The sequence below is a fragment of the Denticeps clupeoides genome, chromosome 11, assembly GCF_900700375.1.
Source record: "Denticeps clupeoides chromosome 11, fDenClu1.1, whole genome shotgun sequence".
Classification (NCBI taxonomy): Eukaryota; Metazoa; Chordata; class Actinopteri; order Clupeiformes; family Denticipitidae; genus Denticeps; species Denticeps clupeoides.
In genome coordinates this window covers 6,281,473-6,300,433 of record NC_041717.1, presented here as the reverse complement: position 1 = coordinate 6,300,433, position 18,961 = coordinate 6,281,473, and the positions used below count along the sequence as shown (strand labels likewise).

Genomic DNA, 18,961 nt, shown 5'->3' with positions numbered 1-18,961 from the left:
AAATATTGACTTAGTAAAAAAAGGTTTGTGGATTTTGACTATTGTTTTATCAGCTGGTACTGACTTGGAGACTTGGGATTGTGGTGAAAACAAACTCATACAAATTGACTGAGAATAAAACAAAGTGAACCACCAAACGGGCAAAAGTAAAGACCAAAAAAACTGATATACCTTCCGCCATGATGTGACCCACGCAGCACGGCAGATTCTATTCTTTTAGATGATCTCCTGGGAACCGAAGACCAGACATACATGCCCTAATGGCCCAATTAATTAGCACCAGTTGGCCCCGCCCACAACAGGGCACGTGACCTGCCTCTGCTGAGTGGAGGGACCCGGGCAACAGGTGACACCTGTAGAGTGACAGACACCTGCGACTTCTCCCCCGCGCCGTCATTTTCATTAGGCGACTGCATCTACAATAATAACATCAATAATAATAACAACAATAAACGTGGTTTGTGGGATTTTTGTGCATCGAATGTGACAGTGTGTCGTTTCTACGTGTCACTCGCCGGAACGACGCCCCGGTCGCCGCTTTGTTAACGCGGACTTGTTGTTTTCGGCGCGCGGCGAGGCCTCCGGTGCGCGACGTCGTTCCGGACGCGGACTGGAGAGTCCAGTTAGCCGAGGGGCTAAGCGGCTAACGCGGCGTCGCCGCTACGGAAGTTCGGCCCGCCTGCCGCCGCAGACGACCGGTGCGTCGGTGGCGGACAGGGCGGCTCGGGAGCGCGGCTAGCTCGCCGAGGACACGCCGCGCACCCGGGATTTTGTCACGGATGAAGCGGCTCCGCGCGTCTACCTGTAGTATGACAGCAGCCCGTTGCTGAGCACGAACCATCTGCGCTGGTATCCTTTCAGATAGTTCGTCCATTTGAACAGCCAGCCTTTGTACGTGTCCGAGCCCGGCGCCGGCGCCCCTGCCCCGGCGGACGCCGAGCCCTTCCCCTGGTCGCTCATCCTCGGCTGCGCGTCGGACTGGGAGCGCCGACGGGGTCGGGCAGCGGGGCGGAGGAGGGTCCGGTGCTGCTGCTGCGGGGAGGGGGGGACACGCCGATTCCACCGCCCACCGCCGCCGCCCCCCCCTCACATGACGGCCGTGATGCGGCGAGAGGGCGACGTGCGCGCGGCCGTGACGTAGCGCCGAGGGTTCCCGAGACCGCGGGGGCGCGCAATGCAAACGCGGGCAACTAATAATACTGCACCCAGAATCATGTGTTATTATGTTAATCCTGGTGTCCTCAAAATACCTAGATTTAAATACCTACATTTTCCTCGCAGCAGGATGCGAGGAAAAGCTTCATGTCCTGACCTTCTCCATGTCTACAAGAGAACTCCCCAGGGCTTTAAAGAGGAGCTTGAACCGTATTAAGACATTATTAACATATAAAAAGTAGCACACAGGGCACGTCCGGAGCGTTTGAATGAAATATAAATATATTTGGCTTAATAGTGGCCATTCCCCCGAGATACCTGGTGTGCAAAGTTTTTACTTTCCAATTCACAAGCAGTCTTATTTATTTATAATTATTTATTTATTTGTTTGTTCAAGTCATCGAGTTTATTTCGATTACAAAAATGTGTCCAATAAACACCTGGATGCATGAATCTATTGTATGTACGAATGCATGTATGTTTGTCACCAGTGGTGGAATGTACTTAAGTAAATTTTTACGTATCTCTACTTTACTTAAGTCAAAATAATAATGCATACTTTTTATTTTACTCCACTACATTATCTGTACTTTCTACTCCACTACATTTCTACAATTTATGCCGTTACTCGTGACATTTTATGAACACAATTTCCTCAGAATCTTGCATGAAAAAATAGTTCGCCTATGGCGTTCTGGCGTTTTCTGGCCATTTCCTACCAATCCGGCTTTATTATCTCCAATGATGGCGGAGCGCGTCAGTTCGCAGCATGAGCGGGTAGACGAGACATTCAACATGGACCCAGAGCTGCATCTACTGAGCTGTGAAGCACAAAGAAATCCATGGCCGGATTTAATAAATTCATTTGAGTACAAAAGAGCAAAGAATGAGTCCTTGCGATTTCTTTGCATCCCATGCCTGCCTCAACATAAAGAATTGTTTTGCATTTAAAAACTCCCCTTTGAAAAAACATATAGAGGTAAGCTATGCTATGCTATGCTATGCTTTTGGGTATGTTATGACATGTTATGATACTAGTATCTAGCGAGAAATAGTATAAAAATCACACCAGTGTAGCTTCATTATTTTTTTAACACGGTGGTAAGATAAAACTGGTTTATTAGCTCAGAGAAGATAGCTTAATGTCTTTGCTAGCATAATGTCCAGCTCAGTGTTGTGCCAGTTCACACTGAAAAAGAACTAGTTCACGTTCATAGTTCATTTTTTTACATTTTGAACCAAGTTCACAGCTCAAAAAATGAACTAGTTCACGTTCGTTCTTTCTTTCTTTCTTTTTTTCGGACTCGAAGCACCAGCCATGCTAGCCTGTAACCAGCAAACTTTAAAACGTGAGCGGCGTTCAGTCTCGCCAGAGTGAACGTCACTCACGTTCACGTTCATAAATTGTAAACTGATTCGTTCAGTTCAGCGTTCGATGAACGCCGTTCATGCACAACACTGGTCCAGCTTGGCTGGAAGTGGTGCTTTCCGCCTGTTTCACAGTCAGTAGTCATCTCTGACTAGAGATGTGATCACAATAGACCAACACTCCTGTATTTCCTGGGTTTCTCACATATTTCAGGACCCCCTCCAATTTGGTTTTGTATTCACTTAAATGCAATCTCTTGTAATTATAAGGTTTATGTACATAGTTTAACACTGTAAATAGGCCTAATAAGCACACCAAACTTTCCAATACACATATACTGTATAATTGCTTGTAATTATTACGAGCAATGACATCAGTACAGGCATGTCAGTAAATGCACTATGCTTTTACAAAATGGCACACCCCAGATGTTGAGACAAACCATTGTGTGAGTACTTTTACTTTAAAAAATACTTCAAAGTAAATTTAAAAGTAAGTACTTAGGACTTTTACTTGAGTACATATTTTGCAGGTTACTTGTACTTTTACTTAAGTACTAAGCTTCAGTACTTCCTCCACCACTGTTTGTCACCCTGGTTAATTGGTTAGTGTAATGCAAATTTAAATTACTGTTAATATTAAATAATAATTTTGTCATATCCAGTCATTGTTATGTGTGTTACATTCTTTTTAATAACCTTTGTATAACTTGCAATAGAACTTTTAGATATCTAACAGCATTAGGTCCCACATACTAGAATAAAGAAAAATTTTAAAGAAAACCTTAAGTTCCTCTAGAGAGGGTACTTGTTAACAGTCGACCATCATCATATTGCTGGCATACAAAAAGGTGACTGATTATTGGATAACTCTTCAAAACCAGGTCCCACGGTTCCAAATCTGCAACTCGTGATGGAGGAAAGCAAGACCTCGTGGACATAATTCCACACAGAGCCGTAAAGTGGGATCTGGAGGGATGAAAAGCACTTTGATCAGCCAATTAAGCGCTTCCATTGCACTAGCTGATGCCATTTTACGTGAAACAGCGCCCTCTACAGATCCATTTTAAACTACCTGTGCACAACAAGCCTATAAATGCGATCGGGTAAGGCAGGATTCCAAAGAAAATCATAATTGACAAGTGATTTGTAAATTAATATAGCCACAGAAGTGTAATATTAAATGGAAATGACTTGCAGGGCTGTTCCACGACAGGGAAAACAACTGTAATGTTACACCAATGTCTTTACCAGCTGTCAAAATGCTGAATCATCACCACCACCTCACATATATTGCTGGTCAGTAATAGTGAATAAATGTGTTATATGTATGTTCACTACTCCGTAAGCACTTTGTGAGTGGGACATTATTTCCACCACCAAAAACAACGCAAAATGAACTAAACACACTTTTAGGTCACTGGCATATTGGATTAATCCCCAGAACCAAAGTCTAAAACCATGTGGTACTTTCTGCAATTCCTTCTATAACTACAGAGACAATTCGCCTCCAAATAGTCTTTAACAAAAAAATAATAATAATCTGCCCACAGAGAAACAACAGCTCAATTACTGTCGAGTTTTTCATGTTAATATAACCAAATCGGTTTATATATTCGCACACATAACTGCATATATTAAATCTATATTTTAATAGAGGACATGTAGTCTGTGTTGTTGCGAGAGTACGGAATTATTTTAAGCAGTCACAAGAAACATGCAGGCATATCATGACCATTTGATCACGGACCAAAAAAAATAACTCAGACAAAGCGTAAAACAAAAGAAGCTTTATTCATGTATGTTTTGACACCTTGGAGGTTTGCTTCAGCCATACTGTATCTGGACGCATGATGGGATGGGTTAGTGTCGATGACAGGAGAACTAGTGCAGACACTCCAAACAACTGAAAACAAAGAGCAAGGAAAACAAGGAGACAAATATGGCTGTGTTGCACAGCGAAGTACAGTACAAGTTCTCGCTGTACTCTCCTCGCGACAGAACTGGTTTCGAAACATTACCAATAGGGAGGAAAAAAGAAAAGACAAGAAAGGTAAAGTACAGTATTACAGTACCTATATAGCCATACAGTGGACACTTAAGGCTGAGATTTGATAGGAGGTGTCAGGAGAGGCAAATAAATGGTACAGAAATCCCTGATCTTTTTTTTTTTTTTTTTATTATTTTCTTTTTTGCAGATGGCTGTTTATAGCGGTTTTCCCGAGAGAAAAGGTATGCTAAATAAAATTGTCACACCAGTGAGTCAACCCTCCAGTGGGCACGTTGCCTTGTCCCACCCCAAAGCTGTAGTGTAGGAACCCCCTGACTGCATTTACGTGGACAACTGGAAGACAAATAAATAGCAAATAAATAAATAAATATGCGAGAAGTCGCGAACGACAGCGAGCACAACCAGTGAGCTTCTGGTGAGGAATACACACTGCAATCTTATGCCATATGAGGGGGAAAAAGCACCTCTGTTCACACAACGAGCAGAGTTCTGTACTTGCATTCAGAGATTACATTCAAAAGAAGGTTTTCAGCGGCTAAATGCACAGGAGATCCTGTTAAGCTTGTGACATTTCTGTACACATTTCCTCATGTCTATCACAATGTGTGTTCAACTAGCAAGGCATGATCAAGTGCTGACAGCCAATTCAGTGCATTTCTTTTAATCTGCAGTGATATAAAAGTCGTACCTCAAGGTGATATTTAATGTTTCTTTTTTAAAGAGCCCCTTTTCGAGGTAAACTGACACCATGAATAGCATCTGCCACCCCCTGAATAAGAGTAGTTCCAGCAGAATGGGTCAGAATTGAGTCTTCCAGCAGTGTGTTTCCTGGACAACCTGTCAACAGAACCCGGGGAGGTGTCACTTCACCCATCCGCATCGAATTTCCCTTCTTTCATAAGGCTACATTCCCTTTACTATGGCAACATTCATTCCCAGACCCTCCCCGTCCCCCCCTCAAAAAAAAAAAGGAGGTGATGATGTAACAGGTGCAATTTTGGTTTTCTCCAAATGCACAGCTGCTTTAAAAAAAAAAGAAAGGAAAAAAGTGTCCCTTATAGCACCTGCACTGAGTCTATACTGGATTTGACTGCACTAGTAAAAGATTACGTCACAAAGTCTTGGTGACTATCCTTTTGAATAAAAGATATTTTAGTAAAGTACATGAATCATAAATCTATTGCCTTTATACACTACCCATGATGCAACATTTCCAACAGCAGGGGGAAAGGACATCATGACTTCAGTGGAGTTTCCATGTGGATTTTTACTCTTCCGATTCTCGATTTTACAGCCAATAATCACCAAAAACAAACCCCAAAAAAATAAATCACCTGCTCCACCAACATCAACATTACAGATTTTATGTTTAAACTTTACATCTATAATGAGTTACTTGTATAAAATAACATCTGCTATGGGTTCTAGAAATAATTTTAGATAACTAATACTTAAATCTCTACTGTAACATGCACATGCATCGGTTACAGTTTAAATATAAAAATCATCAATGGAAACTCCATGATAAGGAGAGATACCAGTGAATAACATGTTAAAGATGCATCAATGGATGAAGAAAGGCAAAAAAAAAAATAGATAAATTTAAGCAGACACCTTCCAGTGAAAACCTTTGGGCAGAGACGGGGACGGAGGCATCGTAATTCACAGTGGATCTGTGAAAGGAGGGGTTCCAGTTCTATCCAAAGGTTTTTTTATTCTCTCTACAAGCTAATAACATGTGTGTGTGTTTGTTCTCCTTTCTACAAAACTATCTATAGTCACTTATGAACATTCACATAATTAGTGTCATACAATAAAACATGATCTGTGCACAAAAAATAGGAAGTTTACGAGGGAGGCAGATGCAAGGCCATACTTATACAGTATGAGTAACTATGTAATGGAATACATAGTGGTCTAGTACTATGTAGTTCTAGTACAGCATGTCATTTTCATGTGTCATTACTGGCATAGTCACATAACATGGCCATGCGTATTCATTGCAAACAGAATGGAAAACCTATTCTGCTTGTACTGTTTGGCTGGTAATATGATTTTCTTGAGTGAGTTAAGTGTATTTGTACCTCAGACACACCACATTTGGGTCTGTTATGCCCTGGAGGGTGGCTGCAGTAAGGTCCAAAATTGCTCATACATATTAAAACATTTACGTTTTTGCTGTGTTTTTTTTTTTTTTTTTTTTTTTTTAATAATTGTATAGAATTTACCACAGCAGACAGAGACTATTTTCAAGTGGTGCCAAGAGTCAAATAACGAAATAACTATTATATTAGAGATTTCTGATTTCAATATAAACCAGATTATGAATTAGTGTTCCGATGGAGCTCATTTGAGTCAGGGGGACTTTAATCCAATTGCATCTGATGGTAATATATTTCTATTTTATCCACATGCAAAAAACAAGCAGCGAGTGGGCCAGGTAACCATCGCCTCCCTTCCAACCTCAACAAATAAGTAGCATTCAAGAGTTATGATATCAGCATGTTACATCAACGGTGATCAGAATAATAAGAATATGAAGCGATAACACTGATAATAAACGATGAAGTCACAATAACAGTAGTTTCACTAATAATAGTCAAAGTCTAGTTTCCTGGATCGGTTGTGAGGTGGCCTGCTTTTTGCTAGGCTTGGCTTGGCTGATGGGGCCAAGGCCTAGGGAAAGGCATTGGGCAGCAGGGTGGCACTCAGCAGCCAGTCTGTAAGGGTGTCGCTCATCGCAGAGTTCTCTCTTGCTCTTCCCTCCAAAAGGGTGTGTCATTTATTTGTCCCCTGTTCTGGTTCAGGCTCCTCGTGTTAAATGTTAAAACGTTTCTGTGTTCCGTTGCTTCCTTTACTGGTTCTTTGTTTACAGACCCTTTCACATTGCGTACTTTTGTGTCCATTCCCTTGCTAATCTGTTGTACCTGTAAAAACATGCAATAAAGAATGAAACGCTCATCGATGCCTAATGTTTACAGCTTGGAACTGTCATTAAAAACATTTAGCGTAATAATCATCCATATTCTCTCAAACAGGGGTGTGCGATATACAAAAAAAAAAAAAAAAAATTCAAAGAACTACTGAGATTTAACTTTAAAATATTTTAAAGTTGTGATGGGCACATCCACGACTAGTATCTTTCTCCTGTATTTTCATGTAGAACAGCTGTGTTTGAACCCATATTCAAAGACAATTATTTCAAGCTATGCTCAAACAATACTGACCAGTCATACTAAGCATACTAAGTACAGATTGAAGGTTGTCTGTATGAACATATATTCATGATTCCATCTGGCGCACAGATTTTAATGCTTGCAATTTGTGCAGTTTGAATTCCACCACTAGGTGTCAGTAATATTCCATTAAAACTTTGTTTCGTTTTGTTTTTCATGACTTGTGAAAAACAGCAGGTTACCAGTTAAAATATAAACCACAACTCATTTTAAATCCGCCAAACTAGAACTTGAATTGAATGTACCCAAGCGTTCACACGAAGTATGTACTGTAGCCTGAGGTGGTAGGTGGTAGCCAAAAGGTTACTCAGGTAAGAGTACTTTACTTTACTTGGCAGACGCTTTTATCCAAAGTGACTTACAAGGAGAAGACAATTCTCATTTGGTTTCCATAGATTGTGAGTTATGTACAAAACGTACAGTACAAAAGTACTGAGTAATAAAAAATAAAAAATGGGTGGTAGTGGCCTAGTGGGTAACACACTCGCCTGTGAACCAGAAGACCCGGGTTCAAACCCCGCTGACTACCATTGTGTCCCTGAGCAAGACACTTAACCCTAAGTTGCTCCGGGGGGGACTGTCCCCTGAAACTACTGATTGTAAGTCGCTCTGGATAAGGGCGTCTGATAAATGCCGTAAATGTAAATGTAAATATTTCCTAATAATAATAACTTAATGCTTAATAAGCATTTTTAAAGTATGGTTTGTAGTAATGAACGGACTACATTTGAGATTGGGTGAAATTAAATTATTTTGGCTTGGAAAGACAAAATCTTGTTCTTCTATTTCTTCTTATTTTTTCAGCCTTCCAACCAGCACACATTTCACCTATTCTTTAAATTTAACCAATTCAACCACATTCAACCACCTGCCTAGCAGTGGTGGCCTAGCAGGTAAGGAAACGGACGCTGTAATCAGAAGGCTGCCGGTTTGAATCCTGATCCGCCAAGGTTACACTGAGGTCCCCTTGATCAAGGTACCGTCCCCACACACTGCTTCCCGGGTGCCTTTCATGGCTGCCCACTGCTCAACAAGGGTGATTGGTTAATAGCAGAGGGCACATTTTGTTGTGTGCACCATGTGTTGTGCTGCAGTGTTTCACAGTGACAATTGCTTTCACTTCACTTCATCCCCCTATCCTCCACTCAACCTTTTCTTCCCTTCAACGTCTCTTTGAAGTCAATTCATTTTACAGTGCAACAATGGTCACATTTTCAGTCTTACACATCTAAGGTTAATGGCAAGATTAATGTCACCAAATTTCACATGATGCATCATGGCCCCCTTCCTGTTAGCATTGTTGACGTTAGCATTGTTGACGTTAGCATGCTAACATGCTTATTTTTAAACAAATTTCATGTGACTCATAATGGCAATGCCCTGTTAGCATTTTTGATGTTTGCATTAGATGCTAGCTTGCTAACATTTAAATAAATTTCAAATTTCACCCAATTTCATGAAATTAAACAATGTTAAACTAGTTAAACAATGATTCCACTCTTTCCCTTCATCCTCTTGTCATTCAACCTTTCACTGCTTTCCAAGCCAAAATCGAAGTTTGATTTTGCCAATTCCTTCCTTTACAGAAAATGTATAGTGGCCTACTTCGATCATGGCACCATTTAACAAAATGTTTACGAACACTTAGTGTCAATATGAAAGACTGGGATTCCGTATTCTTTCTGTAACTGCACTGGGGACATTTGAATCCGCCATTTTTTATTTGTGCTGCTATGCCACCATGTTTTGTGTGTGATCATGTGACTGCATGGCTATGTGTGATGGGTGATTATTGTCATGTAATGTGATTATTGTTGCTACATCATGTCCGATCTATTGGCAGCATCTCTCTGAGAGAAATAAAGCAGATAAATGATTTTTAAAAAGTAACAAATAGCGAATTAAAAGTAAAGTTTCTTAATCACAAATGGACTCAAGTAAAAGTAAAAAGTATTGCATTGTGAACCTACACAAAAAAAGTAAATGAAGTCATTACTACCGCCCTCTGAGTGTAGTCTCAGTGAAAACATGGCTCTAAATATGCATTTATACACATAATTGTCATACAGAACATATTTAAAACAAAAATGATCATATATTAAGCATATCGCACACCCCTATTCTTACATTTGAATATTGAGAAATAATTTGACACACATACATTTTCATTATCTACATCAATGAATAATTGAAAAAAATGTTTTATTACAAACAATATAAATAATATAATCAATTGTACACTGGCATTTAACAATACTGGTCTACACTGAGGCACCAGCTACATAATGGAATTGATATTGAAATAAAATTGCTTGATAACAACACTGATGACCACCATTGGCTTGTCAATTATATATTAGTATATGAGATCAGCCTACAGATAATTAAGATGGATTTCACAGATTGTAGTGGCAGATTGTAATTAATTAACATTAATTATTGGCTCAATTTTGGGGTTGGACAGCTAGTTCCTCACAATTCTATGTTGATTGAGAGTGTATATTTTAAAAAATGTGCACAATTAAGTAGATAACCAATTTTACCATATGCACAATAAAAAAAGTATTCCCCAAAACCATATTTGCCGACTACCTGAGCAACTTACACTACACTACAACAGCATCACTGCATGATCCTATTAATCCAATGACATTTAGAAAAATAATTTCAATATTTCCTAAATGACATACCACCCTGACAGTCTGAAGGGAATACTCACTTTTCCCTGTCGGCTTTGTAAGTGTGTGCAATTTCCGGGACCAGGGGATCATCTGGGTTGGGGTCACACAGCAGGGAGCAAATTGACAATAGAACTGCAAAAAAAAAAAAAAAAATACATATCTGAAAACAACACATATAGTTTGATTTTGCTTGATTTGCTAGTTTCATACAATCAATGCACCAACAGTGGACATTCCTTTAGCTAAACATTGAAACATACTATGCACAGTTCAAGTACATTCAAACACCATAAGTACTGATATAATGGCAGAGTATGCATTTCCAGGCATACTTTTTGATTTTTCACTCTTGGAGACACAGGAACGGGTTGATGTTAAGCAGATGTAAACTCCAGCCCATGTGTGGGTATTTAGTTACCACAGGGTGGTAAAGCCCCGTTACACCACAATTTGGAGAGAATCAAAAATACAACTTAACCCACTAAGCATACAGTAAGTGGTCTTGCATTACTGCATTTTCAAAACTTCACACCTGAAAACCTGAATATCAACAAAATAGTCACACAATAAGCACATCAGTGACTCCTCACAACACACATCTGCAGACTGCAGTGCATTGGAAAAGACCTGACTATACAATACATAGAACAATATGCCATGGCTGGTGATGCATGTGTGATGCACAGGTAGAAAAGGTGGATCATGCACCCAAAGCCCCTATTATGGCATATGAGCATCATATGTGGACCATGGTGAAATAAAAGAAAGTGTCCTGGTCTGATGGATGACTTATGGAGGCAAGTCAGCGGAGGCAGTGGAGGATGCTCTGCTAGGAAACTCTGCTAGGGTCCTGCATTTGTGCGGATGTTATTTTGACACATACCACCTACACGAACATTGTTACTGCTAAATGCCACACTGCAAGAATGGTCTAACACATTAACACATGAGTGGTCCTCAAAGTTCTCCAGATCTTCATCCAATCAAGCATCTGTGGGATGTGCTGGAAAAACACTTCATATCCATGGAGGCACCACCTCACAACTTACAGGACATGAAGGATCTGCTACTGGCAGCTTGGTACCAGATACCACAGCAGTCTCGTGAAGTCCATGCTTTGACAGGCTAGTGCTTTTGTGGTGGCAAATGATGGATCAGATTGATATGATAAAGGTATATAAGTCAATAAACAAGTAAGTATTATATACTGAATTATAACCCCTGTTTTATATTACACTATGTACGGTAACATCTTGTGATCATCTAGTTGACAGAGTCAAGCCAGCAGTAACCGTTTGTTGTTCTGATAACTCTACATCAGAATAGCGGCTTGTAGTATTCCCTGAGCATTGGATTTTGGCCTTGCACAGTTTGAGTTGCTCCATCTCATTAGTGGTCATGAGGCAGTGGTGGCCTAGCGGTTAAGGAAGTAATCAGAAGGTTGTCGGTTCAAATCCCAATCCGCCAAGGTGGCACTGAGCAAAGTTCTGTCCCCACACACTGCTCCCCGGGGAGGGAACACACACAATGACAATCACTTCACTTTCATTGGCGTTTAAAGCTACAGACACCAAAAGGCAAATTTTCATGTCAGGGAAGCTTTAACACTCCTACTAAAGGCAGGTTACTTAACAGCTCACTGCAGCTCCTAAACAAAAGCATCATTCAGTCCACTGCAATGTGCTGATTGTTTTGAACTTTGTAGGTTGGGCGGACGGCATCGATATCATTGCTCTCCTTAACTCCAACCTCTCCAAGCTCGTACATCCTTGGCTTACTCGGTAGGAGAAGCCTGCAAGAGACCTACATGCTGCTTCTGTCTGCATTGCTATGACAACAGCTGCCATTGACCAACTTCCCCTGCATTTGAATGGCGCACAATGGATTGCTGTTGCACATGAGCACTTGCCCTTTGCATGACTAAAAATAACACAGGCGTGTTTACACTGATGCTTTGCTTTTGCACTGGATTCTAAACCACGCCTATAGCCCACATGAAGCCCTGCTTTTGTCACCTGAGTGCGAGTGAGCGAGGAGGGTGTGTTTGCAAGTGTAAACTGCACATTTCACTGAAACTCTGCAGTCACATCAAGTAACATACTGTTAATTATTTATTTTGAATTTATTTATGTTAGTTTCTGCTCTGTCTGTTTCTATGGTTAATTCTCACACAAAAAATTAAACTTTTTGCAAAGTTTCTAGAAGCTTGGTCACATCAGACCATAAAAGTTATTTTTCTCTTGCATAGGAAAGACCAAGATAATTGATCTTTACAGTACACATAGTCAACACTGTTCTGTACCGCTGTGCAACAAGATGTTATAGCTTTTGCATCTTTAATAGCAAGACGTACTTCACGGTGGCTTAGAGAAATGTTTTTATAAATCTGCAAAAATCAAAATATTCCTTGGCAACTTTTCACGTCTTATGTTACTGATCTGCATGTGATTCCTGATTAATGTATTTGTGTGTATGAATATTGACATGAGCTGTCTTATCGCCACTTATTACTTTATTTATGTCTATGATATGGTTCTTTGATCAGATGGAGCCGGGGTAGGGTGGGCTGGGATATGGGCTGTTTTTTTCTATTGTTCAAATTTTAAACGAAAACATATGTTGGCTTAATAAAACATATATTCCAGTAATAAAGAAGTTGGCAAAAAAAGGAAAAAAGAAAGCATTTACAGCGTAAACCCTGGTCGTAAAAAAAAAAAAAAAAAAACGAAAGTCATCGAACTAGTTCATGCCAAGTATTTTTCCTCTCAACTCCCTTCAGAGTTCCTTCCATACAGTTTACAATCAAACAGCGAACCGTGCCCAGATTTCTGCATTAAGTGTAGCAACAGCAGTGACAGATGGGAAGGACGCAGTTCTCTTGTGTCAAGATTGCAGGCTAAACATTTATTCACAGGGTTCATCCTGGGGCATGAAGAAGTTTGGGAGTGAAGGCAGACCAACCTTTTGATACAGTGAGCGCAGGTGACCATTGTGATCGCAGTATATCCAGACAAATACTACCATTGCTGTTGATATTTGGGTGGTAGATCTTTGTTGTAAAAGCAACCTGAAACAGGGTAAAAGAATCGGAATGAAACTGGAACTGTTGTCATATTCTGAAATGAAACTAGACTTGTTTATTTAAAAAAATGATTCTGGGTTTTATTTTACCTTAGGTGGCTTGAATGGGTAATCTGTTGGGAAGTGGATTGTGAGGAAGAACACCCCTCCTTGGTAAGGGCTGTCATTCTGAAAGAGTCAGACAGACATAAATACATCAATTATAAATACAGTATGAGAAAAGTCTACTGTGCTGGATTCAATGGTTTAGATAAAAAACACTTACTGGCCCCATTATCGTAGCTTGCCAATGAAACACTGAAAATAACGAAAAAAGGGTTCATTATATATAAATCTTAAACATTAAATATAAATATTAAAGTTGCAAACTAATTGTTATGACTACTAATAAATAAGGCAGCTTTTTGTTTAAATGTTTTGCATAAGAATACGACAATATAAATAATCAGAAGAATGGCCTTAGCTTTAGTTTTTTAACAATTTACGTTAAGAGCTAGTACAAGAAAAAAATGCCTGACCGTGCAACAGAAACTCAGAAATAAATGCAGTAGAATTTGGCATGCACAGGCACCTTTCTCATGAACCACATGCTTTCAGTTTTTGAAACTGGTCTGGTGCACTTAAAGCATGTGAAAAAAAAAAAATAAAATATTTATTGAGAACAGCATTTAGGATCTCTATCATGAACTGTTCCAGGCCCGTGCCACGTGCCACCAGCGGCTACTTACAGTCGTCCCCTACAGGCCCCGCTGAACACTGAGCAGGAGGGTCCCTCTGCAAGTCTGTCAGCTCCTGGAACACAACATAAACGCTTTCTGTATGAGGGTGCTGACTTGCAAGCAAGCAGTAAATCTGGTTTTACCCGAGACTCACAGGTCCAACCACGAAGAGCAGTCAATCAATCGTAATGTTCGTTCAGCGCAATAAAAAAAAAATAAAAAAATAATCGCTGTTAATAAATCTTGTATGAATTCCAATACTTTTACGGTATCGAGATAAGGGGTACTGAAACATGCCAGTTCATGTTCAGTATTAAGATAAAAGTAGAGTAGATGGTGAAATGCCTCAAATTACATCGGACACAGTTAGTAACATTTAAAGGCATCACAATTAAGCAATTCATATTTCAATTATTGTATCTACCCAAACAAATAGTTAACAATGATATTCATTGCTTGCAGTACTTGCTTACTCATTTGATGCTGCCTTGCATTAAGATGTGTTAGATAATATGATAATTATTTTATCGGCTCAGCCACGTTCACAGCTGCGACCCCACAGCACTTGATTTCTATATTACCAGCACCAAAAGGTGCTTTTATGTAGATTTGGCTGATATGTTACTAGGCAACCATGCACTGTTAATGAACTAAATGTCTTTTGCAGGAGATGTGTGTGACACCGATTATTATCCCAAATAATTTGTGCCCTTAAACACCCCCCCAGCTCTGACCACATGACTGCAACCCACAGGCTCTTGTGGCTTGTTGTTAATTAATTATACAGTTAGCACAGGAATCGTGCGCTGTTTATTATTTCCACACAAATAGATTATTAGCAGGCCACGTCATTTTCAGCGAAGTGGCACTACACCGTGGCTGAGAGGGAAGACTTTTTCTGTTGATAAAGCAAGCTGGTGTAGAATGAGGACCTTGACCCAGTCCTGACAGTCAGTATATCATGCGCTGCGCCGGCCTAACCATCTGACTCACAACGCCAGAAAAGGCTCCTCTAAAGTTAGACGTGAGAGGTGACAGCTGGTAGCTCAGCGCTCGGACTGTGGGGTGTATACACACTTTCGTGTCCCGTCCGTGGCGACTTTCTATACAATTAAACAATTATACTTCACCCAGAGACCTCAAGAGGTTACAAAAACTATACTCTATACCCAAATAAACATTATAAAACGTGGTAAAACAGGCGCATATTAACTTTAATGTGTTTTCCATTCATATAATTTTACCATGTCTCAGTTCCCTAACAGACCATGCATCAATCCACTGAGAACACTTCGATTTATTCAGCCCCTTTCAGAAAATTCCAATCATTTCAAAGTTAGGGCCAAAAAGGTTACAACAGTCCATCAAAAGCAGATTTACTAATGTATAGAGTTTTGAAAATTTTAATATCAGTCCCATACGAGCCAGTAACGTATACTAGTAATTTTTTTTTCTTTTTTTGCAGGATACAAGTTTCCAGCATTGGGTAACCAGAGCATCTTGTTTAAGCCGAAGGATAAAAGGGCAGGAAAAGTCAGCGAAAGGCTGGAGGAGAACCTGCTTCAGTCTGCTAAAAAAAACTGAAGCTTTCAGCAAGACACTGATCCTAAATACCAGGACAAAGCAATACGGTGGAGGACTCCAGCCCAAAAAGCTGAACGACGTGCACTGGTCGTGTCAGAGCTCAGGACCAGCAGCGATCTGAAACACTTCCATCTGACAGCTTCATTCAACAAACCATTCAACTAAAGCTGCTGCTGCTTCTGATAAACGTACACACACACACATAAATGTGTCCTGGCTGCCCACTTTATTAAAATGAGTCATTAAAAGAAAGTTAATTACTAATTACGTTGACTTGGAGATATACTGTTTTCACACTTAAGCGTGACTTCTGACTCTTTTTACAGGCTTTCCAACAATCTGAGAAGCTCCGATCATCCCAATGATCCTCTTGATGTGGACGTGATTTTAAATTGTAGAGCGAGCACTTGCCGTCCCTGATCTTAACACCACGAGCAGCGGGGAACGAATTCTTTTGAATTGCTGGAATTTCCAGGAAGACGATACGTGTGCCATCTGTAAGGGCAGGGTCAGAAACGAAAACAGCCAACCTTGCCTGGCCTGTTCCTCCAACCCCGATATTTAAGATGACAGCTTTACATAACCAAACGGAGCTTTATAAGGAGTGCCCAACTATTTACATCACAAGAATTTTACGGTTTTAAATGTTATTCTGAAATTATCAAACATCCACAAATATATTTAGTTTTACACATGCATATGTTTGGACAGGTTTGCATGTGTGCCTTTTATTATTACTATGCTATAAGCCATACTCCAGATTCTAGTGAGTTTATATCTGTGTCCAAAATAATTAAGCTTGCCAACTCATCATAAACTGTGTTTATGATCATATGCATAAATATACATATTCGTGAATCCATTTAAATATATTAGCGTGAATATATAAAGCACACAATTAGACTTGCCATGCTCCCGCTCACCTTATAAAACTGTTTTAATGCGGCCTGTTTCTGCAAACAGGCTGCAAACATGGCGGGCAATAGAACATCGTCATCGTCACTGTACCACGGATTGCATGAACTTCTGTGATTAAAGGCCCGAACGTAGACACGGCGTTAAATCTGTTAAAAATACCCTGTGCTGCCCCACTGCCCTATTTGCCCAGCCATATATGGAAACATTGACATTGGGGTTCAGTATTTGGCAACTTGCTGCTGTCCATCACGCCTGCGCGTCGGCAGGGCGCTCATTCATGACGAGGGCGCTAAAAAGGGGTGATTTTTGAGCACAAGCGGAATAATAATAATAATAACACAGGCGACGCGTTTGTCCACATGCGGGGGTTTAAAACGCACGATTCCACATTCAGTCTCTCGGAGATAAAAAAAAAAAAAAAACGCGAATCGGGCTACAGCGAATCGGCCGCAATCTCGCAGCAGAAGCCAGAACCAAACAAAACAAATATGCTAAAGCACGACACGACCGACCGACGGTCGCGGTTACACTGCGGCGGAATCAACCTTTTAACGCGCCATCCTCCGCTCTGGCAGCAGAAAAATAAGCCACGATGCGTCAAATGTCTTCTTCCTCCATTCGCCACCCTTCTTTGTCTCATCTGTCCAGCCGTTGCTTTGCAGGACAGGGGCGGAGGGAGAAAGCGCATAGAGAACAACGAACTTCCCTGACGGACATAATGCCCAGCCGGGTGGCATTAAAGCCAACGCGAAATTGGCGAGAAACGACGGCAAATGCGGCGTGATAAGACAACCACACACAGGGAACACTCACCTTCTGGATCCTTTTCAACGCCATTGCTCGTCTAACTAGATCTGGCCGGGGAATAACATACAGCTGACCTAAATAGGTTCAAACAAATGTCTGGTTCTAGAGAGGAGGAAAACACTAATCCCTTTGCCTGTTGTTTTTATTTTAATGCCACGACGAATTATATAAATGGTCGCTTCCCCGAATCCCCCCTGATTTGTGTGATTCGCACCCTCTTTACTGACTTCACTGACAGCTTCTAGTACTGCTACTAGAGAGCGACAGTAAAACAACGCGATACTTCTGAGAACCCTGCGTCAATCACGGGGACGGTGCTGAAATCTCGCGATTCTTCCGAAGAGCGGGCCACGAGCAGCAAAGGAGGCTGGGATTTGTAGTGTTCGTTATCAGCATGGCGCTGCGCGGAAACTTATACTTGCACAATAGAGCACGCCATTATGTAAATATGATGCAAAGTTGATGTAAATTATTTTACAAGGTAGCAAACAAAAGTAAGTACATTATATCACACATTAAAAGCATTTGTGTGGTACGTGTTAAACGTCAGATTTGAATTACGGGTATACGCAAGGTAACAATTCAAGAGTTAATGTTAAGATAATGTAAGAATTACAGGGCACCACAGAACGTATAAATAAATCTAAATCTAAATAGGGGAATTCTGTATCTTAGTCAAACACAACACGTGTGTGTGCTTTAAAGGTTTGTCCACGAGATGTCGCTGTATAATTACGATGACAGCACTGCAGCGTCATGAAAAGCCTGCAGGAGTCTTGCAAGCAGCAAATATACGGCACCGTGCAAACATTACCGTTCACCTCAACACAAAATATCCCCGAGGAAGTATGAAAAAAGGTAATCGAGAGGAAAATAGTACACACACATAAAAGTCTTAACTTTTTCAAGACCACTGATGCTGATGTTGTGTATTGCAGTGTGTGAAGTGTGCATTTTATATCTACATTTTATGCATGTAATGTAAAGGCAACCTATTTATTACGATCTATAGAGAAATACCGTTGTTATTTTTTTTTTATCCTTCTGTTCACTTATTTATTTCAAAATCCATTTCAGCTTAAAAATCAGTGAATTGCCAGAGATTGATTTAAGGTGCATTTTGTTTTGTGTGAACATGTGAAAATGTTCTTGTGCTCTATGCATAATTGCAATGGGCCCTTTGCAAATTATGTTAAGCGGCGTGGACGCAGTAATTGTTTGCCTTTTTTTTTTGTCAATTTCAAGCACATTCTTTTCTTCGGGCTTGTGCGCCTTTTTCACGAACCCACAGTTTCAGGCATAATAGGCCAATAACCTATTACTAAGAGGACGTGTGACAGGGCCTTTTTTATATTTCATTATCTGCTTAGCCTTGTGGAGCAGCACATCCATAGTCTCAGG

General features: G+C 40.4%; 2 protein-coding genes across 4 annotated transcripts in view; both read right to left on the bottom strand.

Moving 5' to 3' along the window:
- The window catches only part of LOC114799198 (oxysterol-binding protein 2-like), a 68,416-nt gene extending 67,281 nt beyond the window's left edge, over positions 1 to 1,135 (bottom strand). Inside the window, exon 1 of one of the 2 annotated variants that reach the window (XM_028995602.1) lies at positions 803 to 1,135. In XM_028995602.1, coding sequence (XP_028851435.1) covers positions 803 to 960 — 158 coding nt within the window. In that variant the 5' untranslated portion in view covers positions 961 to 1,135. The remainder of the gene's footprint in view (positions 1 to 802) is intronic. The other variant, XM_028995603.1, reaches the window with a different exon arrangement.
- A 3,163-nt stretch (positions 1,136 to 4,298) lies between these two features.
- ube2d4 (ubiquitin conjugating enzyme E2 D4) lies at positions 4,299 to 17,813 on the bottom strand. Of its 2 annotated transcripts, none has more exons than XM_028995703.1 (7): positions 17,567 to 17,813; positions 14,261 to 14,324; positions 13,798 to 13,829; positions 13,623 to 13,700; positions 13,413 to 13,518; positions 10,490 to 10,583; positions 4,299 to 7,461 (listed from the first exon to the last, which is right to left on the bottom strand). In XM_028995703.1, exons 1-7 carry the CDS (start codon positions 17,588 to 17,590, stop codon positions 7,416 to 7,418), a joined length of 444 nt encoding a protein of 147 aa, XP_028851536.1. In that variant the 5' UTR covers positions 17,591 to 17,813; the 3' UTR covers positions 4,299 to 7,415. The 2 variants fall into 2 exon arrangements, with proteins under 2 accessions (XP_028851536.1, XP_028851537.1); XM_028995704.1 differs by lacking the exon at positions 17,567 to 17,813 and adding an exon at positions 17,299 to 17,425.
- Between the last annotated feature and the right edge of the window lie 1,148 nt (positions 17,814 to 18,961).